We start from the raw sequence: 21,715 nt of genomic DNA, 5'->3' as shown, positions 1-21,715 counted from the left end.
TGGCCAAATCTCATAACCCTTGTAGTTCAGAGTTTTGTCACTGACAGCCCTGATGAGACACAAAGAGCCATGCAAAAGGAGTGGTCTAGATTTGAGTTCTGACTCTGACAGACCATTTTTAATCTTTATATTATTGTAATTATATGCATGTGTGGTATGTCTGTGTGAAGATATATACAAGTGAGTGCAGGTGCCCATGAAGCATAGGATCCCCACTCCCCACCAGGGCTGTAGTTAACAGGCAGTTGTTAACAGCTTGAGGTAGGTGATAGGAAACAAACTCAAATCCTCTGCAAGAGCAGTTCATGCTGTTATCTGATGAACTGCGTCTCCAGTCCTCTGACTCTGCCTTTTTAGCTGACAGTGATTTTAAAGTTCTCCATTCTTTAAATTCTCCTGCATGGTCTTCATGAGCCTTAGGTGGGATAGTGTTTGGAAATTTGCCTTACACCTTGCCTGGCACCTGGAACGCTCAGTAGAAATGAGGACTCCCTTCTCTCCATACCTTTCTCAGTGACCGGTCTGGAGGCATTCGGGCCAGCCATGGGGTTCTGCCAGTGGCCGACTGGTTCCTAGACAATGATTCATCCCAAAGTCAGAAGGGCAAGTAATCCAAAAGAATCACAAGTATACAGTGGGAAGGGAGGACAAACCTGAGTAGTGAGCCTTATAGTTGTCCTTCTGTCCTTCTGAAGTGGAATCTGTTCAGGAGGGAGCCCAGGAGAGGAGGCAAAGGAAGAGTGACCAGGACTCAAGCTTAGGAGTGGTCTGACCTACATGTTCCCCACTCAGGCCTATTTGCTCCTAGGGTGTTAGCATGACAGTGATGGCCTGGTCCTACCTGGACAGATAATGTCAGGGGCAGAGGGCACTTTGTGACAGAGGCTTTGTAGGACTTGATTTCTCTGGCATTGTCCTCTGGGATTAGAACCTAGGCTCTACACATGGGCTTTTGTTCTCGTTCTGGCAATGGCACCCTCTATTGGTCAGGGTTTTCTAGAGTAACAGAACTTATAGTGTGAATCTAGAGAGACAGAGACAGACTGAGAGAGACACATACATATAAATGGGGATTTATTAGAATGACTTACAGGCTGTGGGTCAGCTAATCCAACAGTGACTGCCTATGTCTGGAAGATCTAAGAATCCAGTAATTGTTCAGACCACGGGGCTGGAAATCTCAGCTGGTCTTCAGTATATGCTGGCATCCTGAAGAAGTATGTTCTAATGCCAGTGAATGGACTTGCTAACAAGGGTGAGAGCAAGCAGGCAAAGAGAAAGAGCCTCCTTCTTCCCTGTTCTTATGTAGGCTGCCAGGAGAAGGTGTGGCTGAGAGGCTGAGATTAGAGTTGTTCTTCCCACCTCAAAAGATCTGGCTTACAGGTGTGTCTTCCCACCTCAAAGATCCAGGTTAGAATGGATCGTCCCAGTTCAAATGATTTAATTAAGCAAAATTAAAAATAATACTCACAGGTGTGCCCTGCCAGTTTTGGGTTTTGGTTAATTCTAGATGTGGTCAAGTTGTAACCAACACACAGCCCTTTTGTCTCTTTTTGGGATTTTGGTTTTAATTTTCTTTTTCAACAAAGAGGGTGTTTACTCATTGTCACCTGTTTGTGTTCCTACCACCAAACATGCCTCGAACACAGTGTCTGTTAAAGACAGTAAGCAATGAGTGCCTATGGATTCCTAGCTTGGAACATAAGGGAAAAAGCTACTAAACAGAGAAAGACCCAGGCAGGTCCCCCAGTGCACATTCATTTTACCTTACCAGTGGAGCCTCTTTTCTTTCAGCCTTACTTGGCTCTGTTTAACAAAAGCCCAATGCAGAAGGAATTCACTTCCCTTGTGTCTGCTCCATCACTCTGTGGAAGAAAGTTAAATACTTAAGATAGGGTTTTCAACATTTTTTGACTGACTGACCAAATGTATTTGAAAAAAAAAAAATGAAAGGATCTGGTTTTGTTACAGTCAAGAAAACATAATTGAATAAAAGCATGAATGCCCAAGCTACCATTTCTATTCTGGCAAATGGACACCCCCATTCAGTTGCAACAGCAGATATAGATTAGCTGGCCCTTGTTCTGTCTCTGCAAAGAAAAAAGGTCTACACTCTACGCTTTGCAACCTCTGTCCTGCACCCATGGGCGCGTCTGATGTATACTTAGCCTGAGAGGGCCTCTGATCCAGAATGCCCCTGTGTTGAGAAGAAGAGAAAGGCATGTAATAATACAGATAAAGAAAGATAAATAACGAAGCGCTGGACAGTCCCCTGCCTTGGAAGGGCATTCAATAAATGCCGTGAAGATGGCTGCTTCTGAGGGAGCGGCTCAAGCCCCAGGCATAGCTGCTCTTTGACCCAGATATGTATCCACAGAACACTCTGCGCTTGGATACAGACACAGTGGCTTTGTCACACGGATAGAATGCACTAAGATAGGTCCCTTGTAGCTCAAGACTATCATCCTTCTCCTTCAGTGATGGCATGGTGTTTGCTTGTCTGATCCTGTCACCACTTTCTGTCATAGCCCCGTGCCGGTGTTTGTGTGTTTGTATCACAGTGCACTGGAACACCTTGGACTCTGGATGTTGACCTGCCTGTGTACCTCTAGCACGTGGCCTAGAACTTTTAGGTTATGGATAAATGTTTAGTGAACATGTATCTCAGAAGGACTTATGAGCAATAAAATGAAAAAGAAAAGCTCTTTAGTTTCCCAGCTATTAACACAAAACTTTGTAGTGAGCCCTACCATGGACCATGGCATAGTTCTACTGAGAACCACAGATTGCAGTAAGAAGAATGAGAACTAGTCTTTCTCCCCTCCTTCTTTTCCTCCACATTCTCACTCATCATGTTTCTATATACTCTTTAAATCACACTGACATACAGAATAACATATTGAATTCTGTTTCTGCTCAAGACAGGCACTCACTTAGCACAACTATGGCATCTCAAAGGATATTGAAGTAGAAAAAAAAAATCCAAACTATAATTTACATTTTTGTATTGATTAACTGTTTGTAAATTGCTGGCACATAAATATCCGTCATACAAACCTGACAGTTACATAAATGCTATGAAGTAGGCAGGGCAGGGTTTTTCCTTACGTCTGAACCAAGCAGCCTGAGGTGGATATAGGGCTGAAGCTTCCCCGTCTGCTTCTCCCGTCTGCTCACTGCCTTCTCTCTCCATAGACACCAAAGGCAGGTAGACACTCATTGTGGTTAGGATGGAGTGGACCATATATCCCTTTTCTGATTCCGGGTTACTGAGCAAATGCCTTCAGTCTTTGCAATCTCAGGTTCCTTATTTATCTATAGAAGAAGGAAAGATCTTGGAGCACTGTGTTCTAGACCAGCACACATACTGACTACGCCCAGATTCTGAAACTCTAGCACTGCATACAGGGTTAAGACCCATTCGAAACTAAATGTTCTGGGCACGAGAATGAGATGAAACCCTCTGAATGGAGAGCAAAAAGATTCTTCACATTGACCACTGGGGAGAAAATAATTAGTTCAAAATGGACATCTCAGTGATAATCCTTGCTTTCAACCCTGAAATGCCCAGAAAAAAAGAAAAATGTTTGGAGTTTGTCTTTCATGTGAAAGATTACACCTCAGATTTCTAATGTTGGGTAGCAATTGACCCATGCTGTGGCAGAGAGAGCCATCAAACGGGTCACTGAGGAATACTCCTCAGCTGATGGCAAAATGTGTAAGTTACATTATTCCAACTTATTTTACTTCTCTGGAAATTTAGCCACTGGGAATATTTAGCCACTGGGGATTCAGGATGTTATCAGAAGTAACTAGTTACAGGAGACAGGAGTTGGCACTGGTACCGTCTACAGTAAGATACACTGCATAAATATTAAAGCCATCCAGGCCTAGAGGTGTGACAAAGTGTTTTCTATGCCTGCTGCCGCTCAATTTTAATTTAGTATAAAGGTATGCATATGCAAATGTGCATAAGGTAGGCATTCATTTAGATGAATAAAACAGGGTTACAAAGGAAATCCCAAGTTTATTGGGAAAACAGAAATGCAGAACATGGCGATGAAGGCAGCTACAGTGTCTGGTTGTGACTTCTAATCTTTCTGACAGTGAAAGCCTAGAGAGAATCTAGAGGAAAGAGCACATCGCATCCCAGGTGCAGAGAGATAGCTTGGTCCTGGGAAGAGGAAATTTTTAATATTCGGCCCTTGGAGAGATTTTTGATTTAGGGAAATTTAATGACAGTGACTTTTCAGTTGTTTTCCTACAAGACCTTCAGACTTCCTCCCAATTTCTTCTTAATGTTAGTAAACACCTGTAGTGGGTAGTTGTTCCAGCTTTGACCTGGATGTACTGCCCCTAGTGAGGCTGCCAGTAACTGCCATGCCTACCTATGACCTACCCCTGGGGTGGGGCCAAGACGGGAGCCCTTAAGACCCAATATCCAGATGTACCAGGTCTCTTGGTTCCTTGTGATCCTGGATGCTAGATGGTAGACCGAGCAGAGTTCTCTAGAGAACACCGCTTGACTGCACTCCACCTCTTCCGGATCCTGTAACCAATCCCTTTACTGGTTGTAAGCTACCCCAAAATAAACTTTTTTAACTACACGGAGTTGCCTTAATAAATCCCCCAGTATACACCATAAAATATGAGCACACACTGAAGCAATTTGTAAGACACATGCACTCATACCACACACCACACCACACACACACACACACACACACACACACACACACACACACACACACCACTGGGATTACTAAGGAAAATCCAAGTTTCTTAGAAAAACAAAAATGCAGAACATGGGAATGAGCACAGTTGGAATGCAGCCTGGTTGTAACTTCTAACCTTTCTGAAAGAGTGTGCATATTATATGGTATGCACGCATGTTCCACGCACAGATTCACATGCACTATTCATTATCAAAATGATAGCCAATATTTATCTGGTGCTTCCGGTGTGTCAGGCGTGCTTTGAAACCCTTTGCATAGTTTAAGTCATTTAACCCACAGAGTGACTCTGTCTGCTAAGTATTTCTTTGCTAGTTTTGCAGACTGAGAGATAAAGCACAGAGAGTCAGTGAGGCAGGAGAATCTGTCCTTGAACCTGGAACTGGCCTCACTACCTACCTAAGGTGTCTTTCCCTCTGATTTCTCTTTTGTCTTTCCATCCTCAACTCTAGTTACAATTTTGACAGGAGACATGTGAACTCTTACTTATTTTTATGTCTGTTCATTTTTTGTGGCCTTGTGGCTTGAACATGGGGCCTTGTATGAGATTTTCCTTTCGGTCTTTTCTGGTTAAGTTGCATGTTGCTTAGGCTCCTTAAGTTGCATGTGGTGTGGAGAGCTGTTCTCTTCTAAGTGTTCTAAGCACTCCCAACCTGACTGACAGGGGACACCCTGTGTGGATTTAAGTGGTTTCTTTAAATGGATTTAAATGTTATTCTCCTTACCTTCCTGCTCCCCGGCCTCATTACTGTAAGTTCAAGTGCTCCTTGCTATAGCTATGAGCTCCCAGGGTGGGGAGCAGGTCTGACTTCAGGGTGTCATACTGCTGAGCGTGCAGAGCCCACGTCCATCTTGGCACTCTGACCCTGGCCACACTCTCTCGGTGCTCCTCATCTCCCTGTAAAGTTGGCCCTCCCACAGTGATGCTAGGATGAGTGGCTAACAGAGCCCTTATCGTTCTTGGTATCTGAGGATCAAGGTAAATGTAAAGAATGCCAGATGTTAGTTGCTGAGAATCATATGTCAACTTATGCAGTGACATTGTGGAGTGAACAACCAAATATTGCTTTTGATTGTCCCTTTAGAATGAACCCTGTGAATCTGTAAATGTCACCATCTCTTTCATTCCCTTAACCAATAAGCTACAGAAAGTGATACCATAGGACAAGGATTGTACTGGACCCTGAGATAGGGTGACAGTTCAGTTACCTAGCTCTCGTTGGCTATGCCTTTGAATAGCAGCATGATACTTACCTATGATTTGAAGTCCACTCGGTGTTTACATTTTTTCTACAAGTCCACAGCCATATGCTGATGTTATTTAAAGAGATCATTTCCATGTTATTTTAACCCCTTCTGATAGGAAGTTGAAATTGAAGCCTATATAAATTACTTAGATGATGTTGAAATTGAAGCCTATATAAATTACTTAGATGATGTTATAAATTTTTTAAGTTAAATATTGAACGTTTTCCTTTGTTCTTTTTTTTAACTTATGAGATGCTATCTATCTGTAAGTTGCTTCCATAAACTGAAAGCAAGGTTGATAAATAAAGTCACAAAGCTAACTCATGCACATTGCCTTGGAAAGACTCAGACTTCAAAGCGGAGACCCTCTATAGATACTCACGCGCTGCAGAGGCCTACCTCTCTGCCATGAGTAGCTAACTGCTCTACATACATCACCAGGGCATTGCCAGGCTCTTTGCCTGATTTCAAACAAAGGGAGGAACCCTGTAAGACAAGGACATGTTGCACACCAGAAAGAAACATCCTAGCATGGCGTGCTGTATCTTTCACTATACAGATGGGGTGTCTTTACTCCTTAGAAAGATAGAGTAATGTAAAAATAGATGTGAATAATTTAAAATATTTCTTAGGTGCTTGACTACGTGTTCAAACATATTTCTCAAAACTCAATGGTTTTTTTGTTTGGTTGGTTGTTTTTGTTTTGTTGTTTTTCCTCTGCTGTCAGCTCTGGCACCAAAAGCTTATTAGCTTGGACAAAGCAGAGAACACGTCAAGAGATTGTTTAGGTTTTCTTTTTCTGTTTCCTATCATTATGTAACAGCCCCACTGCACAAAGTCACTTAACATAACATCATACAGAGAGAAAATTAATCATCAGCTAATGAGATAGGGATGTGGAAAGAAGTTTGAAAGAAGTAATTTAGAGGCCCCAATTAGGCCCTATTCTAGTGGGTCCCTCATGGGCATTGCTAGCTGATCTCAGGTCCATGAGTCTGAGAGGGATGTGGGAGCAGAAAGTGGAGGAAGGAAGCGGGGAGGGTGAAGAGGTGGGAAAGGAGATGCCGGAGCTACAAAGAGGCTTTTACAGTGCTTTAGACATGGGCTAATGAGAACCTAAATTAGGAAGGAGAGTGAACAAAGTGATCCAGAGATCCCTTCAAAGGCAGGCTGTAGCTGGCCTTAGCATATGGCTGCCTGTCACCATCTGCGGAGCTTCCGTCCAGTAGCTGAGGGGAAGGGCGATGACCTTACAGGAAGTTCTGTGACCTTCTCTGGGTTGTTCGGACAGAGGAGGGCAGGTGTCTGGCCCTGTGGGGAGTTTGCAGACTACAGGAGGAGATGCAGAAACAGGGAAGGTGGTGGGAGCTGGGAAGTAATGTCCACGTGAGATCCCCATCCCAGGACCTCAGTGAAATCCTGCACGCGTCTCTGAGACTTGGCAATAGTTCTCCAAACTAGAAATCAACAAAAAGCAAAAGTTTTGGAGGAAATAAATGTGGGGAAGGGAGTTCGGGTGGACTCACCTCAGAAGTTATTTCTACAGACCAAGAACCTGCCAGAAAAGCAGACGATAATGTCCCTTCCAAACAGGGCAGCGAATGGACCTTGTCTGCCTCTGTGTCTGCATCTGACCTGCAAGGACAAGCTTGCTGGTGAATGAGAATGGGTGAGAATGCTCTGGAAGAGCCATCTAGTCATTTTATACAGAATGAGGACCAGGGAGAGACTAATTGAAAGAAGAACAGAGCCTAAGAAGAGAGAATGAGAAATTAGATGTGACCATTGCTGGAAAATACCAGTAGTGGGAAAGAAAATTAGATCTGGTCCCAGGAGCCCAGAGTTCAGAGTAAGGAAAATGGATTTAGCCACAGGTTACTAGGTCTCGAGCAGCGTGAGAGGATTTGTTTCACGTGTGAAACCCCTCAGGACATGCACAGAATTCACTGTCCCTAGACACGTCCACAGGTAGTTTGGGTTCTCCCTCCCTCCCCACACTCACTGGCTTCATAACGTTAGAAAAGTCATTTTTACATCTCTGTAAATTAATTTCTTCAGCACTCAGTCATGGCCATGGAGGAGTGACCGCCTCATTTCGGCTTCAAACTGTCGTATTCCTCGGGCCCAGAACCTCGGCTCCACCGTCAGCTCGTCCTGGCCCGCACGGTTTGTGAGTCTGAGGCACACCGTGTCTTTCAGTCTGGGCTTCTTAAACACCTGTCTCTCCTAGCTCACTAACCCACTTCACTTCTACCCTCAGGGGTGTGCCTTTTTTCTATCTAATAAACTGCTTCTATTTCTATCACCTAAAAATGAAAAAAAAAAAAAAAAAAAAAAAAAAAAAAAAAAAAAAAAAAGACTGAGTTCCAGCAGGCCTAGGCACTGTGTGTGGTCGACCAATGGTGGCAGCTCAGGTCTGTGCACAGGATCTGCTCGGGGACTGCGTTCTCATAGCCTGGCCCCCAGTGCAAACACATGTCACTCAACCATTCCTGAGCCCTTGCCTCCTTCAGAACATGTTTGGTGTTTCAGATGCAGGCTCCCGACACAGGTCTCTGGAAGGATCTGTCAGACATCTTTGAACAGTCGGTTTTCTGTACTCGTTTTGGTCAGGAGTTTTGAAATGGTCTGCACTTCCTGTCATGTCCCTTTTTCAAACATGGACACGAATCTCCTCGCCCAAGTCAACAGTACTTAAAGTAGCTGTTGACGGCTGCACTCGCATTCCGGCAGCACCACATCCCCGGTCAGGGAGCCAGAGGGTTTTATGGATGGGGTGAGGTCTCTGTTTATAAAGTGGAAACAGCAGGGCTGGAGGGGCACGTGCTGGATATGCATCTTGGGTTTAAATGGGAAGCATACCTCTCCACCTTTGGATCCCTTCGGAAAGATCACAGGCACATTTTCAATTTCGCTTCCCTAAAGACCCTGCATTCACTTACCTTATAAAGTACGCCTTTACCTTGGCATGTAATCTGTGTAGCTGATTTGTTCCCAACAACCCCGGAGCAATCTTCAAGGTTTGTTTCCTCACAAAGAGAAAACCTAAGGGGACTTCTGCCTCCAGGGAACTGGTCTGAGCATTTCTTTCTCAGAGAATAGTTAGAAGTATCTTTGCACCTATCATCCCAATAAATATATTTTCGAGATAACTTTTTTATATGCCCATCACTTTACCAGAAGAAATCATTTCTAAAGAAATAAGTTGAGACTGTAATCTCAGAACATACATAGGTGGCTGAGACAGGAGGATTGTAAATTTCAAGTCAGCCTGGGTTACATAGAAAGTTCTAGGCAAGCCTGAGCTGTATAGCAAGACTCTGTCTCAAAAATAAAAGGTAGGGAAAGTCAACTGTTAACCGCCTTAGGGTCCCTTCCCTGACACTGTCTCCTTGTACTGGTTTCCCAGCATTCCCATAATAAATCAGGTGGCCTAAAACAATAGATATTTATTCTGTGTTTTCATATGCAGCAGACAGAGTAATTGAGCAGTGACTGAGAGCTCACATCTTGATCCACAATAACGAGGCAGAGAGAACTAACTGGGAATGATTGGGCTTTGGAAACCTCAAAGCCTACCCCAGTGACTCGCCTCCTCTAACAAGGCCACACCTCCTAATTCTTCTCAAGCAGTTTCACCAAACATTCAAATAAATGAGCCAAGGGGACCATTCTTATTCAAACCTCTACAGTATACGTACTGACATTATAGACAAGCAGAGTTCATCAGTTGAAAATGGAGACTATACTAAGAAAATCTCTTCATTCTAAACTCCAGGAAACAGAATGCCTTGTGTATCACCAGGCCCCCCAGTAGCCTGATTATGAGTCTTAGTTGAAGTCAGTAACTCATCTTATAAAGGAGAAGTAATGCTGCCTGTTTTTCAAGGCCCCCTCTATCCCATTTTTCTGCCCCTCTCCAAGTCCTGGGACCTAGCACAAGGTCAGAACCTATAGACACCCTGGCAGGATAAAAAGCCCAGAGCCCCACCCTCTGACCTGTGCTGTATGCCTGCGAAGTAGGGTGGCACCTCTGCCTCTGCCTCCTTTGCCAAAGCCCAGGCCTTGCTTCTGGCATCTAAACCCTTCCTTGCTTCTCCAGCCCGAGACTCAGCAGAGCTAACCTGCCAGATGCTTAGCAGTTCTTAACCTCTGGCCCTGAGTTCTTATTGCTAAGCCCATTCCCTGTGGACTCAGTCAGAGCCCTGGACCAGAGTAACCTGTGCTCTGTATCGTGTGGACAGGGTTCCTGCCCTAGTATGCTTGCCGTGCCTGGGCTGTGTCTGTGGACTGCTGGCAGTCCATGTGCTCAGTCATTCATCAACATCTCAGGCTCCGGGGGAAACCTGCAATGTTCCCATTTACCCTGATTGCGCTCTCCCTTTCATTCTCTTGGAACACAGTGTTCTGCCTTCTGGGCCAGACCTGCTTTGGCACTGACAGCTCATCTCTGTCCCCCTTATCCTCAGCACCAGCCTGTCTCCTCTGCTCACACCTGACCTAGTTATATGCAGCTTCAATCTGGGAGAGACCCAGCTGCCTTTATCTTCCCCCCAATGAGGAAAGATTCTCACCTCAAACAGGACTCTCTTTACTAAGGTGTCCGCTGAAAACGACAGAGCAAGATCAAGCCTCTACTTGAGAAAAGTCTGCAAAGAGAACAGGATGGGGACAAGTCACCCAGCCTAGGATCCAGCTGACAGATGTCTGACATGCAGGGAACTGCCACTCCAGCAAGAAGCACGAGGGCACTCACCAGCTTGCATGGCACTGCCCCTTCTGGTCTGCAAGGTGCCTTGTGCTTTCTCAGTGTACCATGGTCACTTGTCCTGTGCACCTCATGGCAGAGCTGGGGAAGTTACTTGGAATTCCTCATGCTTATGAGACATGCTGATGGCAGTTTCTTTCCTGGAGAACTCTTAGATTTGGCTCATGTATTCAACCTTTTCTCCGGGCTTGGTGCCCATCAAACCCTGTGATTTCCCACGTGAAGAATTTATACAGTTATCCTTGGTATATTGCAGTAGTAGTAAGTGCTAAAGAAATGCTGAATGGATTAGTGAATGAATGAATGAAGCTAATCAGTTGAGCTGTCATCCCACTAAAACCCTAAATGCAAACTCTCTGAACCACACAGATGTCCATCTTGTCCAGTCTGTGCCACCGGCTGTGGAAGCTGCAGCATGTTTGAGGGCCATGAAATGAGTTCAAGGCTAGCCTGGGCAACTTAGTGAGTCTCAAAATAAAAAGGGAAAAGAATGCTGAAGGTAAGCGCTTGTCTGGCACATGGCAGGCCCTTGGTTCAGTCCCCGGTACTGAAAATATACAAGCTCATCTCAGAAGTAAAATCCCGGACCATAAGACCCCAAAGCCAGACTCCTGTTTTAGCCATTCATCCTTCCAACTGAAACAAGAAACACTGCTAAGTTCCTGCTTCCTGCCACCCATGTCTTCAGAGCCAGGGACACAGAGAAGAACTAGACAGGACCACAGTATGAATGACCCTTGGCTCATCTATGAGCAGTGTTTCTAAAAGGTGCTGCTGTTGCTGAAAGATAAATGGCGCTGGTGGCAGCACTGGTTACAAGCGGAAAAGTCACGGACCATGGCCACAACTACCAGAGTTACAACGAGCTTTATTAGAAGGAAGGAGGGGATAGGAGGGAGGAGAGCCAGGCCTGGGGGGAGGGAGAGATGACAGAAGCAGAGCAGAGAGCAGGGAGCACAGAGGAAACAGAGAGAGAGAGCAGAGAGAGAGAGTAGGGGTCCGCGTCCGGCTTTTTTAGGTCGCCAGTGCCTGCTGATGACGTAAGATGCAAGACCCCAAGCTGCACATGTACAGATCCTAACAGTTGCATCCTTGAATGGACCTTCCATGCTGCAGTGTGAGCTGGCTTCCTCTTTCCCTAGAGTAGAAACTGCAGCTCCTGGTTCATGGACTTCACAGGGGTAGCTCTTACCTGCCAGGCAGGGGAACTGGTGCCTAGCATTTGCATGGCCTTTACCTGTGGCTGCTGAGTGTTGTATTAGATTTTTAAAGCTTCTACTTCAGCATAATAAGCTAGTACATAATATACTTTTATGCTGTTTGAGAAATAATTCCTATTTATGCAAATATTGTTTAAAAATAATGTTTTCTTTTTCAAAATAAAAAGAAAGAAATGACTAATCCTTTCCTCCTTTCCCACTCACATGCTGAATCCTGGATCCTTTGAGGTCCAGCATAACTTGTGTTAATTCCTTTCTAAGCCCCTTTCAAGCCCCTGCACTCACCATGCAGATTTCATTAAACCTCATAGTCTCTTCCTACTTACTGATGCCTCAGAAAAGGCAAAGAAACTCTCATTACATACTAAACATTCTGCTCAGGAATATACTGTCTTCTGTCTCCATTGCTGAGTATTTATCTATTTGGCCTCAGGATAGAAAGCAGACAGGCGTCTGTTCTGTTCGAACTAAAGGCAAATGCGAGCACCAGGCTCCCATCTCATTTGTGGGAAACATCTGTTTATTATAATGCACGGGGCTCGAGTTTCAGGGTTTGCAGTCCTGAGTGGCTCCAGCCTTAAATCATCCTGTGTTGGCAAACAATAGTGAAGGCCAGGCCAGGAGAGAAACAGATGTATGGGCTGAGATTAAAGGAAGAGCACAGGCAGGCCAGCGTTCCCACCACTGGCATCTGTGGCTAATATACTCACCTATGGAAGCAGTGTTGCAGGGAGTGTGACACTGAAAGCCTTTGTGCCTTGGAACTACTTTATGATTGTCATCTACATGAGCAGAAGAAATTGTATGTGTGTGCGCGCACACACGTGTGTGTTAATTTTATGGGTACATTTTTAGATGTAGTATCCAGTATTAGATGACTGAAGGCCAAAACTGTACCTTGTGCTGGCAGCCAAACTTGGTAATGTGTAAGAATTTCCTGTGTGGTATTGGTTTTGAAGGCATGAAGGGTTCATGGAGAACAGCTGAGGCTTGGCACCATGAGAAGCCAGGAGAGGACGTTAGTGAATGAGCAGCATCAGTTGAAAGAGGAGCAAGCCAGTAAGCAGCATCACTCCATGGTCTCTGCTTCAGCTCCTGCCTCCAGATTTCTGCTTTGAGCTCTTGCCCTGACTTCCCACCATTATGCACTATAAGCTGGAAGATGAAATAAACCCTTTCTTTCCCGAGTTGCTTTTGGTCATGGTGTTTTAGCACAGCTATAGAAAAGTAACTAATCTAGCAATGAATGAAGTTGGGTCATTTTTAAATGAGAACATCGAAACCATCCTCTCTCTATATTTTTAAATATGGAGCCAGATCTGGGCCCTTGTCCCAACTCTGTCATTTGTCTGCTTTATGATGTAGGACATTTTGCTTAAATGCTTTAAATGTCTGTTTCTTTGCCTATGAGGTGTCATGACGCAGTGAAATCTTGTGATGAACTTGTAAATAAACCAGTTTGGTCTCATCCTTGTCCATTTCTAAACTTCTGTGACTTCTTAATATCACTGTTCTGAGCCCTGTTGTCACAGAATTATGGAATCCTGGAATGCTGTTGTTGTTGGAATGCAACACACATGCCACACACCCAAAATAAAAGCGTCTGTCTACAGCCAGGCTAGTATACTGGGGTTGCGGATCAGGGCCACATTACTTATGCTGTTCCACCCAGGGAGAGGTGGACATGTCTGCAGTGGCTAGAGGACTCCTGTGTCTTTTCTGTGAAAAGACTGGTCTTCCATATCTTCAAGCTTCTGTATAAACTCCATCATTGCTTTTGCTACTGGGTTTATCTAACTGCCCAGCACAGCTAAGCAAAGAATAAAGCCGTACATGGCCAAGGTTCCTGTGTACATGAGAACCCAACAGGAGATGGAGACATAAAGGTCAAAGGGCAAATACCTAAGAGGAGACTGGGAAAGACAGAAGATGAAGAGGTGGTTTAATTTCGTGCTTGCAGCGTGGTAGAGGGTCGTTATGTCCTCTCTTGGTGTGATCATGTGCTTAGTAACTTTATCTTACTGGAGAGAGTGTTGTTCTCTACAAAAAGAAAAATCCCTGAGAGAGGGATGCCCCTTGTACCTAACTGTGCAAATATCCCTGTGATTAGAAAGGGCTTACACTATTTGTTTTTAATGACAGATAAATCAGATCCATTTGTCACATGCAGAATGATGCCTTAAGGTGTTAAAGTATGTGTACCCATGGGGAAGTGGGTCCATTTACCTACCCTTGAATTGCCTCATGGAGTTGTTGTTTTCATGGATGGTAAGAACCTTCAATGTCTCACTCCCATTTGCCAAAATGTTTATCATTAGAAATTATAGTCATTAACATGGACAGCGATCTCCAGGACCTGCCTCCATCCAACTGTAACTGTCTATCTTTCTTCTTCTCTGTCCTTCTATAAATTCAATTTTATTTCTATTTTTTTACATTTTGTCATAGGGCACTTGGTCGTATTTATAAGTCTGGCTTATTGCACTTACCAGCCATCCATAATGCCACGAGTCTTTTCTTTGTATTGCTGGCTAGCACCCCACTGTTCACACACCATAGTTACTTGATACGTCCGTCTGCTCATACATCTGGGTTGATTCTCCATCCTGGCTGTTGTGACCCCTGGTGCAGTGCACATGGAGTGCAGATGTCTCTTGATCATTCCCTTTGGATATCTACCTACCAGTGGGATCACTGGGCCCATGAAAGTTCTGTCTGTACTGATTTCCATAATGGCCGCATTTATTTATACAAGGACTCTCTTTTCTCTCTGTCCTTGCCGACACTTATTGTCTTTTTTAAATCCTTATATATCACCTTTGACATTATTTGCTTCATTGTCACACTTAGAAATCAATTCAGCATTTTATATGGAAAAATCTACCCTCTGTGGCTCTGTTTAGTTTTGTAGTTGTTTTTGATACCAGGCATAAAAATTTCAGAAGGGTGGGCCAACTGTTTATTGATAGAATAAATAAGTGTGATTATATAATAGAATTCAGAAATATATATATATATATATATATATATATATATATATATATATATATATATATATATATAGCTAATTTTACACCTGCGTGCCTCTAACCCAGGCATAGCAATTATAATCACTCTTTCGTGTCAGGCCCCTTCCCCTAGGAGAAATGGGTCAGGTGGGACTGGAGTGATTGTTATAAAGCATTCACATATAAATTGAACTTTCCCAAATGTAGGTCACTTGGGCAAGAAGGCACTTCTGATAAAACTAGGCTGACAATTAGATTCGCAGGGCACTTCAATGCTAAATGTTCTTTCTGCGCTCTAAATCATAAGATGGTGTAAACAATAGCCTAACATTAAGAAACAGAAAATTGCATTCCCTGTAATAGCAGAGCTTCATGGCACATGGTTCCATAGCACATGGTTAATACACTGTGTTTTGTTCTGCCGCGCTACTATTTTAAGGAGTATAATTTCCTTTTTGTATAGTTGCAGGTTCTTCATTTTCCTCTTTCTCCCCCTTACCCTTCTAGAATAGCTTTCTATAATGCTACATCATGTGCCAAGAAAAACCCTTGAAAAAGAGAAAAACTAGAGTCAGCTAGTCTGTGCAGGACAGTAACACAAACAGAAACCATGGGGTGAAAATTCGCTAGCCAAAGTGTTGTCTTGTGTGCTTTGCAGACTCGATCTGTGTGCCAGGCTTCGATCCAGGCCTCAACATGATGACTGGAATCACCCCCATTAACCCCATGATACCAGGCCTGGGATTGGTGCCACCCCCACCCCCAACAGAAGTGGCTGTTGTCAAAGAAATCATCCACTGCAAAAGCTGTACCCTTTTCCCCCAAAATCCAAGTAAGTACAAGTGAGAAGTATTTGCTTTTTCCTTTGAAATGGTATTGTGTTCATTTTCAGATGTGAGATGTTCTACACAAGGGAGTTAACTCCATATTAGGAGAGGTCCACAAGGGCATGTCCGTGCATCTGTCCAGCAGCTGAATAAACACTGTGCAGCCAGTACGTGGGCTCTGAGAGTTTATGTGTAACTTTAAGAATCTTTTCTGTGTGCAGTGAACTAGGATTTTCTGGAAAGCATCATGTGAAACCTGTCACCCTTTCTAGCTGTTCACAAATGGGAGAAAAAATCTGAAGTGTGTTTTGTTAGATAGAAATTTGAATTAACCTCGCGGTTGGCAATTTAGGAGAAAGGCAAGAGGTGGGTGGAATATGCAGCTCAGAACTTCTGGGCCAAATCACACTCACTTAAATGACCTATATATTTGATTAATTTAGCCTCCGATACTAAGCTTATAGGCTTCAATAGCTAGAATTTTTAATTCGTATTAATCAGTGTTGCCTGTTCAAAGCGGACTTTTCAGGAGATTGCTTTAGTAATCTACATATAAACCAGGCAAAATGTTGTGGCAGCATACGTTTTATCTTCTCATACGGCCTCCTCAAACTTTAATAGTGTGCTCCTTTAAATGTGAATAATCATGGAGGTTTTATTCCGACTCAGCATTTTGCAGCCAGGTAGGTATTGTCGCATGCTCTTCGCGGCTGTGTGTCCCTCTTCCTGGGATGCCGCCCCTCTATCTGGCAAGAAGACAAAGCAGTAACGAGCCAGTGTTTTTCATCATGTTGTCATTTCATCAAGTTTTGTACTTTGTGAAGCTCTCCCCCCCTTTATCTTTTATTTTTATTTTTCTGGGTATCTGATTTATGAAAGAGAAATGACATCATGCTAAGATGTGTTATCTTTTTCTCAGACAAGCATAGCGACTCTGTGTAGAAATGAACATGAGAAATAAGGGTTGGGAGGAGGAGGGGAGAAGATCAGGAAACGTAACAGCCAAGGGGCGAGATGGAGTGTGGGTAGGGGTGGGGGAATGTAAGTTGGTGTAAAAATTGACTGGGTCTCAGTCCGGAGAGAATTGTGCCAGCCTAACTTTTGCCCAGTGAACGCGGTAAAGAGCTGATCAATAAAAGACAAAACTCTGTGTTTCACTGTGTGTTAGATCTTCCACCTCCTTCCACAAGAGAACGACCTCCAGGGTGTAAGACTGTGTTTGTCGGAGGATTACCAGAAAACGCCACGGAAGAAATTATTCAAGAAGTCTTTGAGCAGTGCGGAGATATTACAGCCATCCGAAAGAGCAAGAAGAATTTTTGTCACATTCGCTTTGCAGAGGAATTCATGGTTGATAAAGCCATTTACCTTTCTGGTACTTCGCTTTACAAAAGGGGTTTGCTGGGCATTTTGTCCTGTTTTGTGATGTTAATATGAGCTCATTTCCTTTTGCCTTAATGCACTGTAAGTTCCAGTAGTCTGGGGCAGGAGAAGGAGGTAGTCGCCTTTTAGCTTGGCTGCCACGTGCTTTTTGTTAAGCCCTGTGCCTCTCCACAGGCAGGATTTCCTACCATCCAGTCTTGAGGAATTCCACGGAGTTTCTAATTAATGTTCTCAAGTGCGTATTAGATGAAAAGCAATATTTTGAGTACTGAGGACCATTATTATTATTGGATGTAATCCTCTGGGGGAGTAAAGTACTCTCTCAGAATAATTTCAGTTTTTTAAAAGTGCGTTTACAATCTTCACCCCAGGGATAGTGAAGCAAGAGCCTCCTCCTGGCAGGGAATTTGCTCCTGAGCCTGTGATAGGCCTACAGTCTGTCATCGCACACTTGGTAGTTTAGCAGCCTGCTCTACCATCCTTAACCTGAGGACCAGGTTTTAGGAGAGTTTGGGGAGTGTTAAAAGGAAGCCTAGTGCCACCTTCCACTTTGGGTATTTATTTGGACAAGTATGTAGAGTCAGTGTACAAAACTCAGTCAAATCAAAAAGACGCTGAGGCTAATATTGACAGTGACTTTAGAAGTATTTATTTTTTAGATTCCACTCACTGTCCTTTGCTCATACTCGAGCGACATTTGTTCAGCGCACCACTCTGAAAATCGCATATCTAATTCTAGGTAACTTGGGATTCGAAAGAGTCCAGTTTTCCTAATGTCTGCAGCCAGCTTCCACTGCCATGACCTTCTGTGTAAGCCTTGAGGTTATCTGAGCAGAGGCTCTCTTGCCCTAGATAGGGATCAAAAGAATGTTAAGACCCTTACTGTAATTAAGCCATAGAAGTGAAAAAAATCAAGTCTGACCATTCCACAGTGGGAACGAAAGGCAGGACCCAGAATAAAGGTATTTTGCAGTGCACACCCAACTGTTAAACCTTTGGGGATGCTGGAGAGAGTAGGGTGCTGGCTGTCCATCTCCCTCAAATGCAGAATAGCCAGTTTACCGGCCAGGAAACTTAGATGGCAATGTGGGAGCCACTGGGTATGAGATTGTTTTTTAACAAAACAGTCCTGGCCAGGATAAAGAAGGACGGATACTTCTTTCCCATCAGCCTGCCTGGAAATCTGGCTTCTAGTCACTACATTCAATCAAACTATTAACTACTCATCCATAAAACTGTAACTTTATCTCAAGTGATTGAAGAAGGTAGGTGACTGGTCCTTTTCAGCACTAACACAATTCAACTTTTAGACCAAATGAAAAACTCAAAAGATGCTAACAAGGATGACATAGAGGGAGGTATAGACTTAAACTCGGATTCTCCTGGGTCGCTCTTGTAGCAGGAGGAAGCAGAGGCTCCACCTGGAGCCTCCCCTTCCTAGCTAGGTGCAGAGAGGTCTCCGGCTCTTCTAGGGTGGCCTCGGCGCCCTCAGCTGCAGAGCAGAGCTGAGGAGGTCTGAAATCCCAGCTAACTGGGGGGTGGGGGCAGGAAGGAGAGAAGGTTGCCCCTCCTCTGTGTAATCTCCTGCAAGCCCAAACCCAGCTGGAATGCCTAATTTTAGGACCACTTTCACATTTGAGGGCCTGGCTAAGTTTAGCCTCGGCCTCATCAGAGTCTCTTTTAAGGCTATAATGATGATGTTCTGATGAAAGAGAGGACCAGAACTGTTTTAGAAAGTGATTCTCTGGATACAAGTGGGGAAAGTTGTTTGATCAGCCCCGACAGCTGGCCAGTACCTGACCTGCTGGTGTGACTTTCCACAGCCCACCACTAAGACATAGTTTGCTTCAGCATTAATTCTGCTCAGATGTGAGTGGCCATTTGCGTGGCTGATGGGTAGTATTATGTTTCCAGGTTTTTAGATGATGCTGCAGAAGCCTAGAAGATGAGATCTGTAGGATCTGTAGCAGATTTGTAACTTCTCAAAAGTTGGAAGTGCCCCGCTGGAGACAATCCAGCTTCCATAGGGATTTAAGGCTCTGCTTTACCCCAAATGCCACCGTTACTCACTGAAATGTACCGTGACAAGGTCCACACAGCACAGCACAGCATTTTCCAGCTGCATGTCACTTGCAAAGCCCCTGCACGGCAAAGGTGCTTATTTTTGCTTTCTCCTCTAGCAGCCCCTGGCAGACATGCTCCCACTAAGACTTGAATTTATGTTATGAAAATCTGAGTGCTCCAAACTGAAGAGCAACCTCACAGTCAACGCTTGCTCATTTGAAGTTAGGCCGGCTGGCTGCATTCAGTCCTGTTGACCTCTCTCACACACTACCCAATCTTTATGAGTTGGATAGTTCACAGTAACCTCCAACCCCCAAGGATTCCAATTTGTGTGTGTGTGTGTGTGTGTGGCCTAGCTTTGGGCTCTTGTGCAAGCCTCTTGTGGCCTTCAAAGATTGCATGGACAATTTGTGTGGTACTGCAGGCCGGATGAGGTGCTATGGGGCCTCTTGATTGAAGGTAAAATACTCTCCTGCATGCCCCCAGAGGATAAGTGGAAATAAAACAGCACTACAAAATTGCCTGGGTAATTGTGGCTTCTCTAGCAGCTGAGAGGAAGCTAAGCGGGCCATGTTTGCTAGGGGAATGAAGCAAAAGGCTGTGAGTAAAGTTTGGGAATTTACTTTGCAGACCCCTTTAAATATCAGAGATGTTCTTTATTTGCTCATACTCTGCCTCTTTCCAAAAAGAATTTAAGAGTGCCTATGCAATAGAGTTATAATACATTAAAGAAAAAAAAAAGCAAGATCAAAAAACATACTACATGCCAAATTTGTTTCTGAACTCCCTAGAAGCCAAAGGGAGGAAGGGGTGGCCAGGATTTAGTGCCTAGGTTCTCAGTTGGTGATGCTGGACCTGAGCATGGTGAGGGTCCCTCTGAGAAACTTCTCGGGCTCGCGGGGGTGGGGGTGGGGGTCTTTATCTCCACATCTGTGTTTCATGGTTTACTGATTGGGAAGATACCTGCCTCCCATCTCCTAGGAGGGAAAAGTATCCTCACCTGTCCAGAGGCCAGAGAAACAAGTGCGTGGTTGCCTAGCCTGTGGGAAGCCCGGACCAGAGCGTGTGTCCCCTGAGCTGAGGTGACCTGGCTTTCCAATGCTTTTAGGTTACCGTATGCGGTTAGGGTCTAGCACGGATAAGAAGGACTCCGGCCGTCTTCACGTCGACTTTGCCCAGGCCAGGGATGACTTTTACGAGTGGGAATGCAAGCAGAGGATGCGTGCCCGGGAGGAGCGGCATAGACGCAAGCTGGAGGAGGACCGGCTGCGGCCGCCCTCGCCACCCGCCATCATGCACTACTCAGAGCATGAAGCTGCCCTGCTGGCTGAAAAACTGAAAGGTAAGCAGGGACTCCCGCCAGAGTCCGCCCCTCCTGCTTAGCCACTAACTAACGAAGGAAAAAGGAGATCTTCTGTAGATGCCAGACACCAGTGTGTCCTGCCCCTGCAGGCTGCTTGGAAGTGGGAGCGAGCTGGAGTCTGCAGACCCCTGGGTTCCATCAACCTGCTAGGGACAGAGCTGTTACTCTGTGAAACTCTGAAGGGCAGAAGGGCAAGCAGGCCCAGTCCCAGCAGCAATCCGTGGTCCCCAGCCTGTGCTTTGTGAGCCCGGGCAGAGGCCTCACCCATGAGTCAGCATTTCCTAGTGCTCTCAGAGTTCTGTGGAGTGTGCAGGTCCACTAGACACTGAAAGTTTTTCCAGGACATCTTACATACAGTGCCAGCGAGGGTGTGTGGACGAGAAGAGAGAACATGTAGACAGGTCCCCGTCTTCAGAGGCGGGCTTAAAGGAACCGTTCTCACACCTCCAGTTGAGGGACAAGAGAGGAGGGACAGTTCTTTCATTTCCGCTGGGGCCTCTCCTGGGTTTGAGGGCGAGGGAAATAAGGATTCAAAGAAATAAGGAGCAGACCTGCTGGGCTTCAATAACGACAGGTGAGCCAGGTTTTGAAATTAGTTGGGGGAGGGGGGCACTTGTATACATCTGTGGGTGTGCTTAGCTCTATTAGTGACCAAAGTGAGTGGGCTGGACCACATCTAGGCATTTTATAGGCCAGTGGTAGGTGGTGATCGGAGCTCCCGAGGTTGCCAGGTGCTGTCAGGGCCGTAGCGGATCACAGTTGCCACAGGCAGGTGTCCACGAGTAAATGAGTGACCGAAAACAAAGCAAATGGCCTCAATGTCAACCCAGGCATGTACAACACGCTTTGGGAATGGCGGCGAGTGTGGACAGAGTGGGTAAAGGGATCAGGAATGTCTTCACAGAGCAGGCAGGATTTGAACTTGGTGGGATAAACAAGATTTCTCCCAAGTTAGAAAGGTTCCTAAAGGCAATCTAACCAGAGGCTGGAGCCCCAAGAACAAAGATGCACAGGAAACCCAGAGGACTTGGTGTGGCCACTGCGTTCCTCAAGCAAGGTAAGGCTGGAGAGTGAGCGTCTCGGCCAGAAGCCCAAGGTTGT

General features: G+C 45.0%; 1 protein-coding gene across 6 annotated transcripts in view; it reads left to right on the top strand.

The window, feature by feature from the left end:
• Positions 1-21,715, top strand: part of Enox1 (ecto-NOX disulfide-thiol exchanger 1) — a 562,201-nt gene that overhangs the window by 395,976 nt on the left and 144,510 nt on the right. For all 6 annotated transcript variants that reach the window (XM_052732691.1, XM_052732690.1, XM_052732689.1 and 3 more), the window contains 3 exons: positions 15,636-15,809; positions 16,973-17,179; positions 20,360-20,593. In XM_052732691.1, the coding sequence (XP_052588651.1) occupies positions 15,636-15,809; positions 16,973-17,179; positions 20,360-20,593 (615 nt within the window). The remainder of the gene's footprint in view (positions 1-15,635; positions 15,810-16,972; positions 17,180-20,359; positions 20,594-21,715) is intronic.

Source organism: Peromyscus californicus, unplaced genomic scaffold (genome assembly GCF_007827085.1).
Source record: "Peromyscus californicus insignis strain IS unplaced genomic scaffold, ASM782708v3 Scaffold_12__1_contigs__length_115047231, whole genome shotgun sequence".
Taxonomy (NCBI): domain Eukaryota; kingdom Metazoa; phylum Chordata; class Mammalia; order Rodentia; family Cricetidae; genus Peromyscus; species Peromyscus californicus.
This window is presented reverse-complemented; position numbering and strand designations above follow the sequence as displayed.